Here is a 19310-nt window from a genome sequence, read left to right on the forward strand (position 1 = left end):
TTTATAGGGTATGAAGGAGTGTGGAGTTTTGAAGAAAAATATCCTTCATTTGGGCAACTGCCCTGATCCTCCTCCAGGGCGGGCTGAGGAAAAAAGAGGTTTATTTTGTTATCTTCCAGGCTGTGCTTTGCTGGGTCCATGGTGGCTGGATTAGACTGTCAGGATGTGGGGAGGTTCATAAAGGACTCAAACGCAGAGATGGAAGGTAGCAATGGTTTTTTGCAGATTTAATGATAAAGTAGGTTGCAGTAAAAAAAAAACAGGCAGAAAACTAAAGAACCAAAACGAAGAGATACTCAGGAGAAACATACAAGAGGAATTAAGATAATCTAGAAATGAGGAACTGCAGAAGATGAGTATATATGGGAAACAAAACAATGAATGGAGTAGTTAGCTAATTGGGAGCAGGTTTGGAAAGAAGCAGCTAGATGGGAGCTAAGGGGAAAAGAGGGGGAAGAGTAAAATTCAAATAATATTAACAGCAAACACAGAAATAACAAAATAAATCAAAGCATAACTGAAACCCCAAATGGGATTCTTTGATTTTTTTTTGCAGAACAAGTAGCTTCGCCCTAAAACCAGAGAGTGGCAGCAGTGACTATTGACAGCTTCGGCATTATACTGAATTATTAGACTGAAGACAAAAACACAGGAAAAGTGAGCCAAGGGTCGATCTGCTGATCAAACAAGAAAGCAGAGTGAATGAAAAAGGTTGAGAGCAGAACAGACACCAGAGGCTGCAGACACACGTAGTACCTTATTTATAAACTTTGAATGAATTTTAAGGAAATTGTTACCAAAGGTGCACCAAATGCCAAGGAATAATTCATTGAAATATGTAATCATCCAGATCATGTGCGAGTTTCATCTATAGGTGTAACTCACAATATGGGGCAAAATTTGCTGCTAGGCAGAGTTCTGCGCTCTCTGAGTGCTATTTTAGTTTTCAAGATAGATTTTGTGGATACTCAGTAGCATCCAGCTTAACTCAGATACCAATGTCAATTTCATGTACCGGTAAGCTGAAAAAAAATAAATAAATAAATAAACTTCTCAAGTACCAGTGCGGGCTGCAAGAATGAGCAGAAGAGAGCTGCAGACTCTGTAAGGCCTTTCTTAAAACAAATAAAAAATAACATAGATATCAAGCAGTACAATATGGAAATGTTCAGACCTACTCATAATATTTTGTTGCATTGTACTGAAGTGGAGAAGTTACCTGATTAGACTTATTTAAAGAAGAGAAATACGTCACCAGCATTTTGCATGAACTGCAGAAGAATTGGGATTGAGGTTGGTTCTCAAACTATTTCAGATTAATTCCCATCTTCTGTTGTAACAATTGATATTTGCATTCATTAGCAGGAAGGTATATTACCTTACAGAATATCAATTGTTTTACCCAGTTATTATAACATCAGAGCTATTTACCATACAGTAAGATAACAAGTGTTTCCAGCAGCAAGCCAGAGATGTTTTCATTTTGCATGTTTTAAACATAGAATAATGTGACTGTGGGAAGACATGGGCAACCTATAGTCCTATTTGGATGCAAATAACAGAACGTTCTTTAGCTGGCACGACAGGAGCAGACTGAGGACATTTTTGCCCCAAAATAAGCAATAAAAAGTGAAACAGGTTCTGGAACTGCATCATTCCTGAAAATAAAAAAAAAGATAAGCACTCAGCTTTTTTTACTGTTTATATACCACAGATTTAATAAAATCAGTGGAGCTTCACTAAAATCTGAACAACATGAACAGGACATATTTGACTGAACATCAAACTTAACATAGAGTGTCTTTCAGAGAATAAGAAATTAAAATGATAATAAATGCATGATCAAATCATCTTAAATTTTGATGTAAATGTTTTTTCCAGTAAACGCTAACATCAACATTTAAACTGTTTAGTACCTGCAGGCACACACAGAATAAGGTACAAAGGATAGACTTGGCTTGTTCAAACTGTCACCATCAACCTCACTATCTCACACGTACCAGCAGGACTTTAGATAATACGTCATTTGCCTGCAGCGTCAACAGATCAATATACCTTTTGCGTAACAGACAGTGGCTCAGGCCTTATAAATACCCTCAGAACACAACCGTCAGTATTCATTCAACAGACTCTTTACTTTGTGGTAAAGCATCCAGAATCCAAACTTTTGGCTTAAAACTGGACTCTTTTCTTCATTCTACAAAGACAGATCTTCAGTAAGTTTGCAGGAATCTGGATTTATTGAAAACAGAAATTCTGCAGTTATAGCTAAAAAAAAAATCTAAAAAATAACCAGCAAGAGCAGCTAAACTAAATATTTGCAAAAATGCAAGCTATTCGTCAGTGTTCTGCATGTGCAAGACATGCTGTAGGAGGACTTGTACGAAATCAAGATGTATCCCTGTTGCAAAGAAGAAGTGCATCTAGCATCCGCTACCTCAGGTACGTTGTTTTAAAAGAGGCTGTAAGCAGTAGTTACTGCTTAGTTATTGTTAATGCCTGTTAATCTCTAAATAAATATTTTCTTTCTTTTATTTCTACAGCACTTGTGAGAACAGGAGGTCTGGAGTCCAGAAACCCGGAGAACTGACAAACCCTACACACATCAGCCTGGCCTCTTTAAGTGTTGGCCACGGACTTTGGGTAAGTCAAAGACTCAATTCAAAGACTGTAACAATTAAAAAAGTTGTTCGCCTCACATAAACAAACTAGTTAAAACTGATTTTCCTTTCCTCATTGCAGCAGGTGGAAGATCTTTCCCATAACTCACTAATCAGGAGGGCCGCCTCAGTGCTGACTGACAGCTCGAGTACCTTCCTCTCTCAGGCCACCTTGGCTCTCACGGAAGCGCTAACAGACTACTCAAAGGTAGATGTTCATTTTAAATTTTTAAAAAAAACTAATTACAAAATTGTTGGGTTTGATTTTTAAAGAGATCAGAAATTATAGAAAAAAGACTAAACCTGCTCCTTTGCTGTTTTCTTCACAAGGCTGTGCACTCACGAATCACCTTTCAAAAACGATACCTTGCATCACTGGGCAAGATGAGTCCATCGGAGGAGGAATCCCTCCGGCGGGCAATCAGTGGCTGGCGTGCAGAGGTAAGATTGAAAAAAGTTGTTTGGTTCTTTCATTAGATTTTTTTTCTCTTAAAAAAGAGAGCATATTTCATGCTGATTATATTTTGCATGTGTCCTAACAGGCTGCTGAGAGACTCAATGAATGCAAACATTATGACTCAACCTGGATCAATGCTGTTAATATCTCAAAAATGGCAGCTGAGGCAGCATACTCATCAGGTGTGCAAAATTAGAACATTGTACTAAAACTGACTTGATATGAATATATATACGTATAAAAAGCTTTATACACATGTGCAGTTCAGAAAGTAATATTTGTGGTTGATCACTGTATTTACAGGAGCTCATCAGGCATCCATCCTGGTCCAAACAAATATTCAGGTGGCCGAGTCCCAGGTGGAGGAGGCACGAAAACTGTCAGCAGAGGCCGACAAGAAGCTAGCTGAGACTAAAGTGGAGGAGATCCAGAGAATGGCTGAATACAATGCTTTTCTGGACGGCAACGAGCATGAGGTTCATGAGGCTTATCTACGGGAAGACTGAGCCAAGCAGAATAGAAACCTTGTCAAAGTGCAATTGATTTCCTTAGGAAATTTTTATATACCTACAGTGTTTGTTTCCTCTCCCCTTTAACTACTCTCTGGAGTCTGTAGCATTGTATATATTGAGCATATTTATATTAACGTGAAAGCCATCTAATTTTAAAGGGAAATAACTGAATAGCACTTTTTAGAGCATTAACCACTGTATAACTTTTTAAGTCTATTTATTTGATTTGTGAATGTTCCACAATTAATGAAATTGAGAAAAAAGGCTCTTGACTGTGAGTCGTATGAGAAAAAACTATGTTGATGCTTTACTTTAACATGTGTGTTTTCTAATTATCACATTTATCAGTTTTGCTATGTCTTAAAAAAAAGAACAAATAAAAAAGTAAAAAAAAAAACAATAATCTGCTTGTTTTCTTTTTTGTAATATGTCTAGCTTTATCATATTACCATGAAACAATGATATTTTCATATTTTTTTGGAAAAAGCAAAAGACGAGACATGACAGTGACTTACAAGCAAAAAGGAATAATTTATTATTTATTTATTGATGAAATATTTTATGTTCCAACATAAATATTTCATTTTTGCATGTTTATCAAATCACAGCAGTTGCACTTGAATTAAACTGAAATATACAGGAAATTATTGTCAGGACTTTAATCTAGAAGCAAGTTTAGTTTGGGTCATATTACCAGTTTATACCGAGGTATTTTTGAAAAACTACAGTTGTCACACAGCTCCGAATACTCAAAATATTAAACTTAAACAATATGCCTGAAAGTACCACAATGATGGCTACAATATCCCTATGTTTACAGATAAGTACAATTTGAAATATTTCAAAGTTTATAAACTCCATGACAGCCACTGAAACTAAACAAATTATCTCTCTTATCAAGGGGATGTCAATTTAAAACTGCAGAAGCATACCTATGATTTACTTGCACAAGGAATGCTTTTTAATTTCTATTTCTTATCTAAAAAAAAAACATTATTCAATGATTTTTTTATTAAATACCCTATTTTATTACAATAACAATGGGAAACTACGATTAAACTGTTTCTTGTTCCTAAAAGATATATTATGAGATGCTCACATTATCATTTCAGGTCAAGGTATATAAAATCATAACATTATAATCATTACAGTTACAGTTAATCAATGCATTGTGGACATATTTACACTTAATAAAAAACCACACTTGAATAAATGTAGCTGGCTCTACTATAACCTATTATTCAAGATTGTACGGAAAGAGAATTAAACTTTTTTATATCCATAAATAATCCTTAGCTGGTTGGACAGAATAATGTTCACATAGGAATAAAATATTGTTCAAAAAAGTTATTTCATTCTGAGCATTTGATGCTTGGACGGTCCACAGTTAGTAAACTGTAAATTGACATATTTTTTTTCCTTTATACATGAACATCAACAATCACACCTATTTATACAGTAAAAGCTGCATATCTCAGCTACATTAAAAAGGGGCCCAAGAACTGCTGTACAATTGCAGACACAACCTTCTGTGTGGGGGCTAGTGTTTATCTCCAGCAGTCTATAGTTGAAAGGCAGATGCACACTAGACAATGCTAACAATACTAATGATAATAACAACAACAATAATAACATTTTACGGGATTTTTAAGACAACTTAGACTGTGTATCTTTTACAGTAGCCGAGGCAAACATCGTTTTTGAGTGCGAGAAAAAACTTTTCATCCCTGAGTCCATAAATAAGAGGACTTAAGCATCTTGGAGCAAGATTAAACATCATGTAATTGAAGAACCTGATGTCCACAAATAAATTAACATCAACATTAAGTGCAGCAGCTTCTGAAAAGGGGGTCCACAGTTGGATGAGACAGAGCAGCAGCTGGAAGGCGTGAAGAAGCACTGTTCTGAGTCCTCTCTTTGTCGACTGTTTATTCTCAGCTGATGCAGCTTTGGCCACCCTCACTATCTGAATGTAGCAGAAAATGATGATGATACACATGATCAAAAAGTAAAACTGACTTACAGCAGACCTGAAATGACGTTGCCAAGGTTGCAAAAGGAAAACCTCCACTGAACATAAAGCCTTTTGTTTGTAGAGGCCCAAAGAGGCTGTTCCAAAGAACATAGTGAGAATCAAGATGCAAGGAACAGAGCTGACTCCATGAATGATGAGGATGCAATGCATTGATCGCCGTGTGGAGCACAGCTCCCCATGGCGCAGGGGTAGGCAAATGGCAACATAACGCTCAAGGGTCATTGCTGTCAGAGTCACAGGTGTAGCCATAACATAGAGGACAGTGACAACAGAAATAATGGTACACAACCAGACCTGTATCGTGAACTCAAGAGAGTTTACGATGAGCAAAACATCAGATAGGAGTAACACAAAACTGTCTGAAAGCAGCATAACAGCAAATAATATATACCGAGCACTTGTGTGGAAACACTCTTTTTTGAAAAAGGTCACAATAAGCAGCATATTGATGCACAGAAAAATAATCACGAACATTTGCAGTAACATAGCCCGGAAATTGATCAATTCCTGGAAAATGTTAACAACCCCAGAGCTGTTATTTGACATTTTTGTTTTCAAGCAAAGAAAAACATTGAATGATGCAGCATCCCACTGACTGCATTCTGTTTAAATTTTATTACATACACTGAATTCTATCAATAAAATATTTAGGGAGTGCCCACCCAAAGAGCTCAGATGTAATAATAAATACAGCAATTTAAAGCTATAAATTCTCTGAGTCACATGCTTTTAACAGCCTGCTCAGAAAAATCTCCTTGCACGAGGGCTTTAAGTATTGGGTCTAAGAGGATCATCAAATGCAAATGAGCTATCAGGTGTCGTCATTGCTTCTGTTTGTGCACCTCAGTGGTTCACCATAGGGAACAGAAAAATTAGCTCAGGATGTTTCTTTCAAATTAGCTTAATGGAATTTCTTACAAATAGAAAAAAGATTTAAAGATTTTTTGTACAACTTTTGTACAGAGTCACTGAAGTTTGCTGCATTGAAAGACCTGCGCACACATGCTATTTGAAAATGAGCAAGTGATTAACAACATTAGTTGGTTACTAATGTTTCGGGTTAAAGCTTCTGATTAGTTCCTTTAACTTACCCTGTCCACTTTGAAACAAATGTCATGTGTTTCAATAAAAAAATAGGTTTAAGAAAAGGAACAGTGGCTCTAGTTGGGCACTGTGGAATACCTGGTTCTCCAGAGCAAACTGTGAGGTCACGCTTGGCCAACTGAAGATAATGGCAACTAAATAAAAAGACAGCAAAGATGATTGTTCTTTTGGCTACAGGGGACAACAATAATTTGATTTCTTCTTGGCTTGTGTAGAGTTTCAAACCAAAATCTAATCAAGCACCAAAAATCTAATGTTGAGCTACTTGAACAGACATAGGAGGCTTTCTTTTTCATTTTTTTTTTTGTCAATGATTAAATTATAAACAAGCTGAAGAAACTAAAGAAGAAATATTTATAGCACCCCAATGTGCTAAGTTAGGCAGGTTGTCAACAACCTTACCAGGTGACTGGTGAAAAACTGGAAAGCATATATGCTTAAGGAGAAAAGAGGGTGACGGCTTTTCTCATTTTCTAGATTTATTCCACTGAACGATATAACGTGACCATCTGCCAGTTGGGCTGTGAAAAACTCACACATATCAATGGCCATCTATGGGAAGTCCATGAGATCACATTCCCACATTACTGTTCTCTTTGCGCCCTCTTGTGTCGCTAAAACAGAATAGAGCAGTATTTACAGACATGCAACCTGAGGACATATTTTCCAAAGGCTTACATTTTAACACCAGGCCAGGAATTGAACCTGGAACCTTCTTGCTGTAAGGCAGTGGTGCTACCCACTGCCCCACTGAGCACCTACAAAAAGGGAAAATCAGAAGTATTCTCAAATGACCACTGTTTTAATAAAGGAGGTTACACAGGCAGGATTAATTTATTAAAACTGGAAAATAGGGAAATAAATGTTGACAAAGAATGATTTTAATAATTCTTAATCATCGACAAAGAGCCATTTTAATGTAGCCCTAGAAGGACTGTTCCTTCTTCCTACCTCCAGTGTAGACAGCAGACAGCGCTCCACTGTTGTGTCTGATCCTCAGCTGTTCTCCTTCTGCCTCCAGCAGTTAGCCTCTAGAGGCTAGCATCTTCATGCTCTGTTTCCCTGGCAGCCTTCTACGATATACTGCTCTCCTTTCTAATGGTCTCATGGTCAGATGCAGCCCCTCCCCACCACCTTTAGTATTCTGTCTTCCTGGTAGCCCTCTCCGATCCATTGCTGTTCTCCTCTTCTCTCCTCGTGAGCTACCGTTGTGGTTCCTTAGTTTCAGGGGGAGGCACTGCTGGTTGCTTCATCCCGGTTATGAAACTTTCTCAGCTGGTGTTCTTGCACTGATTTCACACTGCTGCTCTATGAGCTCCAGATTGCTCACCTTACTTCTGTTCTGTCCAGTTGATATGTCCTCCACTTTTGGGCACTCTGACCAAAACAAACATGAACCCATTGCAGAAGTGTTTTTAGTATGAATGCAAAGTGTCTTGTTTGGATTAAACCAGAAATCACTCATGCACATGCCACCATTGTCTTTTAAGTGAAGCATGGTAATACAGTAGCAGCATCATACTATAGTAATGTTTTTTGCTGCAGCAAGGACTTAGCAGACTTACTAGAATAGAGGTAAAAGTGAATGCAGAAATATACATGGACACCCTGTATGAAAACCTGCGGAAAAGCGTAGTTGACATCAGACTGGGGCAATGATCTAAAGCAGGCATCCCCAACCTCGGTCCTCGAGGCCCGCTGTCCTACAGGTTTTAGAGGTTTCCTTGCTCCAGCACAGCTGATTTTAACTGAAAGCTGATTAACAGGCTTTTGGTCTACTGCAATCATTATAATCAGCTGTGCTAAAGCAGGGAAACCTCTAAAACCTGCAGGACAGCGGGCCTCTGTTGGGATCTGGAGCTGTACCACCTTCCTCCAGCAGAGTGCGCCGTGGGTCTCCTGGAGCTGGAGTTTTCCAGCACACCTGAGACGCATCTACTCATCAGGAGACCTTTCATTTATAACCAGCTGCCAGACCTTGCTTCGACGCCGTAGTGTTGACCTTAGTTTGGTTAGCAACCTGAGCCTTGAAACTGAAAAATCTTAGTTGTCTCTTGAGAGGGATCAGATTCTAACTCTCCTCTGTTTTTGCCTCACAGGAAACCTGTCTCTAGCCTGAAGCTCGGGATGAGCTTAACCTGCCAAATCTGCCCTGGTGAGCCAACCTGAAGATTCCTATGTGGATTCCCCTGCTGCTCTTAGTGAAGAGCTGGAAACTCTGATCAAGGTCTGCCATTCAAAGTCAGAAGCTAGACGCTGCAGCTGCTCTTGAACTCTGCTGAACAAACAGTCTCTGGACCCAACGGTTCCCTCTCTCTCTCAAAGAGAAGCCCGGACTCAGTCAAGGTATAATCCAGAATTATCAAAGACTCATAACTCATCTGCCTGCCTTCTAATCAAACTATCATCTCTGCAGACTTCAGTGAACCAGCCCGGACCAGTTCCTGACCCAGTACATTATCTTGTGTTTTGTGAAACTTTCAATAAACTCTGTTAAACTTTTACCCAGCCTCCGTTGTGTTCTGCATGTGGGCTAAGAACCTCAAACCCATCATGACAGCCTCGAGGACCGAGGTTGGGGATGCCTGATTTAAAGGACACAGCCAGGACCTCAAAGGAGTGACTCCATAAACTTTCTGTGAATGTCCTGAAGAGGCCAAACCAGAGTGATTTTAATCTGAAAATAATTCTTTAGAGAGATCTAAAAATAGCTATTTTTAGAATTACTGCATAGAAGATTGGGCAAAACTGTTGCTTAGGTGTGTCGAGATTGGATAATATTCAAAAAGACTTGGCTTGTTTTTAACATAAAACAGGTCAGCCTGCATATTGGAAACGGCAAACTTACATTTTGCCTTTTTTGCTATGAATCTGGCCAATAAGTCATGTGCTAGAAGTAAGAACATGGCTACTTATACAGAAACGTTACTTATGCTTGAAAATATTTGATGAGGTTTAGCAAACCCACTAGAATAGACTAGACTACACCAAAGAATAAATCGACTTGTTTGTCTTCTAAGTGCAAATACAAAGACCAAAGTAATACACTGAAAAAGGTAATGCAAAGGATTTTTGGCATCTATTTAATCATATTTAGTTAATTTAACACAATTGTTTAATTTAAGCAGGGTAGGACATAAGAGAATTGTGTTAAAGTAACTAAATATGGTTCAAAATAAATGCCAAAAGCGGTCGCATTATTTTTTTCAGTGTATGTAGAGTTTCATCAATGTGATAATGGATGAAGATTGCACTACTTAATATAAAGGTTGCTACATTTAATTTGATAATTTGAAATACTAAATATATTTTTTTAATTTGAATCTTTAATAAAACGTATAATGAATAACCTGCCATGTCTCTTTATATTTCCAGAGTTTCTTAGGAATATTAAACTTTTCTTAATGTGATGATTGATCATATCTTTTCATTTCATTACTTAAAGTGTTCTTTATTTATAACCATAAATATAAATATATTGATGTATATTTATGTCATATACAAACATAAATATTTGTATACAATTTAAATAAACAGATCCATCCATCCATCCGGGGTTGGGTTGGGGGGGTAGTGGCCTGGACGTCCCTCTCCCCAGCCACTTGGGCCAGTTCCTCCGGGGGAATCCCAAGACCGCATGACCATAGGTGAGGGTAGGAACATAGATTGACCGGTAAATCGAGAGCTTTGCCTTTTCCAGCTCAAGACCATGGTCTCAGATTTGGAGGCACTGATCCTCATCCAAGCCTCTTCACACTCGGCTGCGAACCGCTCCAGTGAGAGCTGCAGATCACACCCTGATGAACCTAACCTCATGAACCACATCATCTGTGAATAACAGAGATGCAATCCTAAGGCCACCAAAATAGATTCCCTCAACACCTTGGCTGCACCTAGAAATCTGTCCATAAAAGTTATGAACAGAATTGGCGACAAAGGGCAACCTTGGCGGAGTCCAACCCTCACCAGAAACGAGTCCTACTTACTAAATAAATAGATATGATTCATTTGATGAAGTTTAACCTTTGAGTTGCATCTTTTGCAATTCATCATTAAAACTATACTGTATAACTGAGCTAATTTTCCCCAGGAAATGACAACAAAAATGCTAATATATGTTGCAAAGTTCAGTTTCCTTTTCCGATTTCCCTGTAATAACATGTACTATGATAAAAGAAACCTGATGATATGCAACACTTAATTGTTGGCTATCTTTAACACCAATTCCGACTAGAATTGTTGGTAAGAGCCAAAAAGGGCCAAAGAGTGGTTAACAGCTGTAGTTGATAAAAATTTAACTAAACAAAAACAGAAACAGAGTCAGACAGGATTTGATGAGGGTATGTACAGTAGTATGGTCAGATGTTCAGCTTGCAATGGTTACGCATAGAGGAAAGACATTAGGTGAGATGGAAAAGAGATCTGCAGATTGATTGACAGAGTTACTAAACTGGAAGAACTCTCGAAAGTCAAAGGCTAAATGCTACTGTGATTTGTTCATTATGTTGGATAACAAAGGCTTTCATGAGCACTCCAAGCATGGGTTGCTGCGAACCGACAAGATTAACATAACACTCCTGGAAAGCTATCATAAAAAAATGAGCAAAAGTCCAGTTGCCTCTGATTTAACAATTTGTAGATACCATGGCCCAGATGGCTAAATATTTATACAGATGTGTATGTAACCTAACCAGCCTCTTTGCTTTTATTTATCTTTAGGAAAAATATAAAGCTGAGTACTTCCATGTGTTTTAGGGGGTTAAAGTGTGGATTATAAAATATTTGTCAGCTGCAGTTAATATAACATCATAGGAGAATCACATCAATTCAGTCTAATAGAGAATGTGTTGATATTGACATTTCAGAAATGTCATCAATGTGCAATCTACACATTATTTGAAGTTTTTCAACTGTCTTATTTTATTGTTAATATTTTTTTACCTTTTTATTATCATCTTAACATTATAATTGTTCATTATATTCTCTTTAATTATTCATGCTCATTAATTATTTATTGCCCCTATGCCACTGCAAAGTACTTTCATCTTTGCTCTCCCATTATGTCTCTTTTTTTCATGTGCAGCACTTTTGATTTGTCTTGCTCCTGAAATAATCTGAGCATTCATGTCAGAAAAAAAAGAAAAATGCCATCTAGTTTTAAACATTCACATAAAGGACACTTTAATGTCAATTAAATCTTTTTTACAGAAACCATCCAAAAGGGCGCTGTTTTCACTTTTATTTGACAGATTTGTGTAAATAATTATTATAATTGTACATATTATGTCATTTTCTAACAAATAAAACCATAAGATAAAAACAAGCTCAAGTATGCATTTCTTAACCCGATGGTTGTTTCTTGTATAATCCACAGAGAGCATAGTACCTGACAGCCTGAAAAAACAAATCATCCCTGAGACCATAGATCAGAGGACTCAGACATCTTGGAGCTAGAATAAAAGTTATGTAATTAAAGTACCTAACGTTGACAAATAACACGAAATCAATCTGAAGCACAGCAGCTTCAATGAAGGGACACCATAGCTGGACGAGACATAGGAGCAGCTGGAAAGCATGAAGAATCACCGTTCTGAGGCCTCTCCATGTTGACTGTTTATTCTCTCCTGATGCAGCTTTGGCCACTTTCATTATTTGAACATAGGAGAAGACAATGACAACACACATGATCAGGAAGTAAAACTGACTTATAGCTGATCGCAGATGACCCTGCCATTTGTACAAGATGAACATCTCCACAGAGCATATCCTGCCTGTGGTGTAGAAAGTAAAAGATGTGAATGCAAAAAATATAGAGATAACAACAACACAGGGAACTGAGCTGAGACTGTGTATGGTGAGGATTAGGTGGCCCGTGCTGCGTGTGGTGCAAAGCTCTGCATGTCGCAGGGGCATGCAGATTGCAACGTAGCGCTCCAGGACCATGGCTGTGAGAGTAAGGGGTGTGACGAACGTGTAGACAGACAAAATAATGTAGATAATGATACACAGCCATATCTCTATGGCAAAACTAAAGTAGCTCAAAATAAGAAGCATATCTGTCATTATCAGAAAGAGACAATCAGAAAAGAGTGTTATGACAAATAAGATGTAGCGCATGGTTGTATGAAAGTAATTCTTTAGAAAAAAAGTTGTGATCAGAAAAACATTTATGCAGAGAAAAACACAGACCAAAACCTGAACTAAAATTACCTTGTAATTAATTTTTCTGGAATAAAACTGCTCTAGAAGCGAGTTGTTGGAAGCCATGTAATTCTTTGTTGTAAAAAAAGATATATATAGGACTATAATGACAGATCTAAATACAAAAATGTTGCCAGTTACAACAACAACAAAAAAAATCACACTACTCTAAACAGATATATTGACTATCTTGACTATCTTTGCTATAATTAAAATATTCACAGAAATGTTATTTACGCCCAGTCACCCAGTCAACAACCACCTGAGCATGGCACATTCACAGATTTCTTCACCCTCATTCTGTGCTGCCATCTGAGAGAACTCTGCAGAAAATCTTTATAGGTGCGTGCAAGACAGGAGGGACATCTGGTGACCCAGTGGTGCAACACTGTTACGAATGCTGTATATTTTATTTTTACCTTGCCTCTTGCAAAATATGTATATATATAAAAATACTTATGTCAGCTCTACGGTTTAGAAACTACTTTTGAAGCCAATGTACATCCAACAATGGGCAATTGTTATAAGTGAAATTACATAAATTAATAAACAAATAAAGATGGAATACATTGAAATGGATAGGCCTACATAAAGTTGGCAAATGTTTCTGCACTGCTTCAAGAGCTCAGGCAGGTCCATAAGCACACACAATGGCCATTCTTGGGCAAGGCTAAAAATACTTTGATTTTGGTAGCTTTGAAAGCTTTAGCCCAAATGCATGCATTTATGCATTGGTGCTGTTTAAATTAATTAAGGAGCAGCATAATATATACAATAAAAGCATTGAGAAACTTGTCTTAGTCTTTAATTACAAATATTTTTTGTCCTCTTTAGTATATTGTTGTGAATAATTAATTTCTGTATTTTTGTTGTCAGTTTTTGGCTAACATAATAAAATGTCAATTTAGATCATTCTACACGATAGTATCACTGCTGTCATCCTCTTGTTAGAGAGGTTGTGAATTTTCTCCCAGTGCGAACAACAAATCACCTTGCAGACAGAGCTGGACTGGGAGATTTTTTCATGACTGATTTCTTATGTATTAAAATAAAATAGGGCTGGAATCTGTTTTGCTTTGTGAGGACACAGCTGAAAAATCAAACAAGCTTTCATCAACCAAAAATTAAGTTTTTATTATGTTTGAGTTCACCGTAGCTTTGAAACACATCAAACCAAGCAGAAGTACAGACTAGATGTACAGAACAGACTGGGATCAGCTGTTTTTCACACTAAGCTATCAGAGCTCATCAAAGCAGATAAGGTGTCTTGACGAAAACAAAGCAAAACAAGTTAAGTCAGTCTGACTATGAGTTTTGTTCCCAATTCGTCAAGTTTAAATGTGACTATAGGGAAGCTCAATTTTTATAAATACAGGTTTATAATATGATTTTATTTTGTATTTAAGGAAAGCATTTATAAAAATTAAATGCTCAAATGAAAAGATTAAGTAAAATAGTCTTTATTCAGTTTTTGTACTTTTGGACAATCATTGATACGTTTGACTGAGAGAGGAACTCATGTTACGAAAAATTGCACCTCACTAGCTACAGACACTCGCTAGCTACAGACACCAAAGCAGCTGGAACTAGACACACATCTCACACACCTTCCTCCACACTCTGCTCTCTGTGTCCCTCCTCAAATGCTACTGGCCAAAGTGGCCTGGTCTTTCCAGAGAGATGCAAGCCAGCAGGCCAATCCCAGGCTGGCGCTTCCCGCTTCTCCCTGTGGCCAGTCCGGGTATGCTTGCAGAAGTGGCCAATGGTTGGTTAGGGGGGCTGGAAGTGCTCCTGCTGTATGCTTATGTCAGCCAGCAACACTCTGTAGCTGCATTGGCAGTTTACTTAGGTAGTGTAACTTGGGTTCTATGTTTGCTCTTTATGTAATGATTGCTTGAGCCTAGTAGTCAATCTGAATTAATTAATTAAACTAATTCATTAATCTTACAAAATTTGTAAGAACTCTTAAGCCAAGCGGAAGTTAGTCAGTGGACCCTATAGTCCTGGATCCCAGCCCGTGGGTCACCACCAAAGTGTTTATGTTTTTAATCAGTTTTACTCCTTTTGCAAAACACCCACTGAAAAGCCTACTGGTATCTGGTAATTCCATAGCTAGAAACATTGCATTAGAGACACAGGGGACCATAATCAAAGTTTTCCCAGGGGCCAAAATTGGCAACATACAGTTCTACCCGAAACTGCTGTCTAGAGATAAGGTTAGTCAGTAAGATACACTATATTGCCAAAAGTATTTGCTCACCCATCCAAATTATTGGAATCAGGTGTTCCAATCACTTCCATGGCCACAGGTGTATAAATTCAAGCACCTAGGCATGCAGACTGTTTTTACAAACATTTGTGAAAGAATGGGTCGCTCTCAGGAGCTCAGTGAATTCCAGCGTGGAACTGTGATAGGATGCCACCTGTGCAACAAATCCAGTCGTGAAATTTCCTCGCTCCTAAATATTCCATAGTCAACTGTCAGCTGTATTATAAGAAAATGGAAGTGTTTGGGAACGACAGCAACTCAGCCACGAAGTGGTAGGCCACGTAAACTGACGGAGCGGGGTCAGCGGATGCTGACGCGCATAGTGCGAAGAGGTCGCCAACTTTCTGCAGAGTCAATCACTACAGACCTCCAAACTTCATGTAGCTCAAGAACAGTGCGCAGAGAGCTTCATGGAATGGGTTTCCATGGGCGAGCAGCTGCATCCAAGCCATACATCACCAAGTGCAATGCAAAGCGTCGGATGCGGTGGTGTAAAGCACGCCGCCACTGGACTCTAGAGCAGTGGAGACGCGTTCTCTGGAGTGACGAATCGCGCTTCTCCATCTGGCAATCTGATGGACGGGTCTGGGTTTGGCGGTTGCCAGGAGAACGGTACTTGTCTGACTGCATTGTGCCAAGTGTAAAGTTTGGTGGAGGGGGGATTATGGTGTGGGGTTGTTTTTCAGGAGCTGGGCTTGGCCCCTTAGTTCCAGTGAAAGGAACTCTGAATGCTTCAGCATCCCAAGACATTTTGGACAATTCCATGCTCCCAACTTTGTGGGAACAGTTTGGAGCTGGCCCCTTCCTCTTCCAACATGACTGTGCACCAGTGCACAAAGCAAGGTCCATAAAGACATGGATGACAGAGTCTGGTGTGGATGAACTTGACTGGCCTGCACAGAGTCCTGACCTCAACCCGATAGAACACCTTTGGGATGAATTAGAGCGGAGACTGAGAGCCAGGCCTTCTCGTCCAACATCAGTGTGCAACCTCACAAATGCGCTTCTGGAAGAATGGTCAAAAATTCCCATAAACACACTCCTAAACCTTGTGGACAGCCTTCCCAGAAGAGTTGAAGCTGTTCTAGCTGCAAAGGGTGGACCGACGTCATATTGAACCCTATGGATTAGGAACGGGATGTCACTTAAGCTCATATGTGAGTCAAGGCAGGTGAGCAAATACTTTTGGCAATATAGTGTATGTTTGAAATGACACCCAGTTACACAAATTGAAGGCCACCAAAACCCAGGACAGACTCCATAATTTCCTCTGTGTTTGTCCCTTATGAGATTAAAGATAACATGTGTAGCTGCATGTTTGCATGTATTCATCTAACCAATGGTTGTTCTGTCCTCAAAAACACCCACTTTAGACAAAATGGCTGTTCCCTCAAGACTCGACAGCCCAGGTTCCAGACCAAGAAACAAAGTTTTAGCTTTGCAGCTTTAAATAATGAAAATTAAAAAAAAATATTAGGAAAAATAAAGATTGCTCTTACTCCGTCTGCTTAACTGTTTCTTTCCTAAACAGAGCCAGCCATGGAACCATGACCCTGTTGGCCCCATTCTAGATCCGCCCATGGGCCCCTTAAGAGAAAACCTCTCTTAAAGATCAAAGACTTTCTTTAGATCCTTCTTCTGATCCCTTCCTGGCGACAGACTGTAAAACTTTGTTGACCTCTGTCATTCTTAGATCCATCCTTCCTGTCCCTACTGGTTCTGTTGCTCCTCTAAGTGTTTACAGTGTAACATTTCTCCTCCTCCAACTTCAGAAAGAGAAAACCAATGAGAGGAGCTCCATGATGGTGGTTCTGATTCCACTTAGCAATCAGCTCCAATCATCTTCAGCTGCTCTGAAGATCATATAAAAGCAGCTCCTGCAGGTTTGAGTCTCTATTAAAGGCATCTGAGCTCTATCCTGCTCTTCTAACACCACAATGAGGTGAGGTCTGCCTCAGCAGGAGCTTGAATCCTGGAGTGAAAAGGTTTTTTTTGTAGAACTTTCTGGTCTGAATGCTTTTAATGATATAACCCACCATGTGTCTGCAGGATTTTGTGGATTTCCTTCTTGCTTATTGGAAGCATCACATGTGCTCCTCAATTTTCATGTGAGTTTAATCCAACATGAAGTCTGAAATTGGCTGTTGATGTTTGTTCTGACTACATGAACTGCTTCCTCAGATGGTGGAGTTGAATATCGGCCACCATTGCGGTATGGAGCTTCAGACCCTCAACAGGAGCCATATCTGCCGCTCTACCACTATCCCAGTGGACAGGCTGGCAGTTTTGGTGGCTACAGCCCTCCAGAATTTTACTACAGCAGTGGCCCAAGCAGTGCCGGGGGTGCTGGCAGTGGTTCAAATTCTGGGGTCCAGCAGGGCAGCCATCATGGTGCTCCAGGTGATGGCAGCTCTGTCCAGGTTGGAGAGGAGAGCTATAGCTCCTCATCTGATCCTGGTGAGGATGAGCCAGAGTTCACTCCTGTAAACGAACAAGATGTAGTCTACTCCAAAAAGTCTAGATCACGTTACAGCCGTAAGCAGTATCGGGTCTCCACATTCAACTACGACCCGACACGATCAGATGCCATCCAGCCTCCAGCATTTCCCCATCCAGGGCAAAAGGTTGGTCATCAAGGCGTGGATCCATTGAAGAAATCTTAAAGCTATGGTGAGTTTTACATTAATGGTTAGATTTGAGGTTTGGCTACTGATCTGATTCTGAAATTTTATTTTCAGGTTCAAGAGCTGCTATCTGGTTAAATAAACTGCTTTCAATCAAACTCTTGTTTGCCAAGTTATTCAGGCTCTATCTGAAGGGATGTGGGAGGCCTGAATGGTGCACTTTACACTACTCTGTTGGGCATCCTGATCGCGGGGAACGTGGTAATCTGCAGAGGAAAAGCTAAAAGGCTTTCCTGCTATGGAGATGTAGGGATATAACTAGACGCATTTGTACTGCAAAAAGCAATTCTAAAATAGAACTGTAATAAATGGGCTGCAGCAGAGCTTAAAGAAACAACCTCTGGCTTGTTTGGACTGGATTCTGCAAAACCTAAAGATAATTTAACCTTTTTTTTTTTTTTTTTTCCAACTAGACTTCATGCTGAATGTGAAATCAGTTTAAGAACTAGATGGGATTGGTGGGGCATTATCAATGTTTTACGTTTAAAACCACACCTTATCAAATGGTTGGAAATGACAAAGGTCAAAGGGAAACTTCCAAGATGAGCTAAAGGGGGAGGAAAAAAAGCTGGAATCTGCAGCCTTTTAATAGATGTGAAAAATGGAATGATGTCTGGAAGCCTTCCCAATGAAATTTTAAAACATTTCAAAGTAAAAATGTTAAGCTTGCAGTTTGTGGCTTCCCTTTAAAAGGGCAAACACTTCTAAATCTGGGTCCAATGGTACGTTTACACAGGAGGCGGTGATTTCGCGAGCCCCGCTGGTAGCTCGCTGCCGTTTCAGGTGCCTTCATGGCTTTAGTGCAGGTTTGTGCCTTTAAAGTGGTCATTTAGAAAATGAATGTGCTTGAGATATTTAGGTCAGCTATCTTCCCTCACCCCCCCATTAAGCTCTTAATTGAATATTATCTAGCCTACTTTTTCAGTGCTACTTTGTGCTAATTTGGTTTTTACAGAATCATTAACTATGGCTGATATCACCATCCCAGACGATGTGCTGTACTCGTTTCCTGATATAGTTATTGCATAAGTCATTGCTGTGCTAGTATTGAATACAGTGGGCATGTTTACCTTATTTAGTAACAGAATGATTAATTAGAAAATCACCAGCCTCCCAGACCCTTTGCCTTGGCACTGCCGTTAACCCTGCCAACCCCATGTCATTTGCTCTCCAGGTCTTGTCTGCATTTCAAATACACAGCTGAAACTTAACATCAGACTTGGGAGGTTCTGGGGTTTTTTGCCTGACGGGTTGGTGGATTGAACAAAATGGCAAATCAAGTAGATATAAGGAAGGCTGGACAACAGTTTCAAATGGGAGAGGTAAATGTGGTTTGACAATTAAAGAAATAATTGGGAATTAGAAGAAAGCAGTTCAGATGAAATAAC

The 19310-nt window shown here is 39.2% G+C and overlaps 3 protein-coding genes across 3 annotated transcripts; 1 reads left to right on the forward strand and 2 right to left on the reverse strand.

The window, feature by feature from the left end:
* The first annotated feature begins 2099 nt into the window (after positions 1-2099).
* Positions 2100-4015, forward strand: LOC119795341 (diablo homolog, mitochondrial-like). The gene is made up of 6 exons (XM_038303283.1): positions 2100-2442; positions 2544-2643; positions 2743-2868; positions 2991-3101; positions 3203-3299; positions 3421-4015. The coding sequence occupies exons 1-6, from the start codon at positions 2327-2329 to the stop codon at positions 3621-3623; spliced, it is 753 nt and encodes a 250-aa protein (XP_038159211.1). The 5' UTR covers positions 2100-2326; the 3' UTR covers positions 3624-4015.
* An 818-nt stretch (positions 4016-4833) lies between these two features.
* LOC119795428 (odorant receptor 131-2-like) lies at positions 4834-6387 on the reverse strand. Its single transcript, XM_038303448.1, has one exon. It carries the CDS (start codon positions 6208-6210, stop codon positions 5287-5289), a length of 924 nt encoding a protein of 307 aa, XP_038159376.1. The 5' UTR covers positions 6211-6387; the 3' UTR covers positions 4834-5286.
* Positions 6388-12108: 5721 nt separating this feature from the next.
* LOC119795334 (odorant receptor 131-2-like) lies at positions 12109-13035 on the reverse strand. The gene has a single exon (XM_038303275.1). It carries the CDS (start codon positions 13033-13035, stop codon positions 12109-12111), a length of 927 nt encoding a protein of 308 aa, XP_038159203.1.
* Positions 13036-19310: the final 6275 nt, after the last annotated feature.

The sequence above is a fragment of the Cyprinodon tularosa genome, unplaced genomic scaffold, assembly GCF_016077235.1.
Source record: "Cyprinodon tularosa strain WSP-4 unplaced genomic scaffold, ASM1607723v1 ctg51, whole genome shotgun sequence".
In the NCBI taxonomy this organism is placed as follows: domain Eukaryota; kingdom Metazoa; phylum Chordata; class Actinopteri; order Cyprinodontiformes; family Cyprinodontidae; genus Cyprinodon; species Cyprinodon tularosa.

Excerpts from the sequence above, each read along its gene's own strand:
- LOC119795341 (XM_038303283.1), top strand. The coding sequence starts at position 2,327 with ATGCAAGCTATTCGTCAGTGTTCTGCATGTGCAAGACATGCTGTAGGA. Across the intron at positions 2,644-2,742 it reads GTGTTGGCCACGGACTTTGG|CAGGTGGAAGATCTTTCCCA; the intron begins GTAAGTCAAAGA and ends TCCTCATTGCAG. Across the intron at positions 2,869-2,990 it reads CGCTAACAGACTACTCAAAG|GCTGTGCACTCACGAATCAC; the intron begins GTAGATGTTCAT and ends TTTCTTCACAAG.
- LOC119795428 (XM_038303448.1), bottom strand. The coding sequence starts at position 6,210 with ATGTCAAATAACAGCTCTGGGGTTGTTAACATTTTCCAGGAATTGATC.
- LOC119795334 (XM_038303275.1), bottom strand. The coding sequence starts at position 13,035 with ATGGCTTCCAACAACTCGCTTCTAGAGCAGTTTTATTCCAGAAAAATT.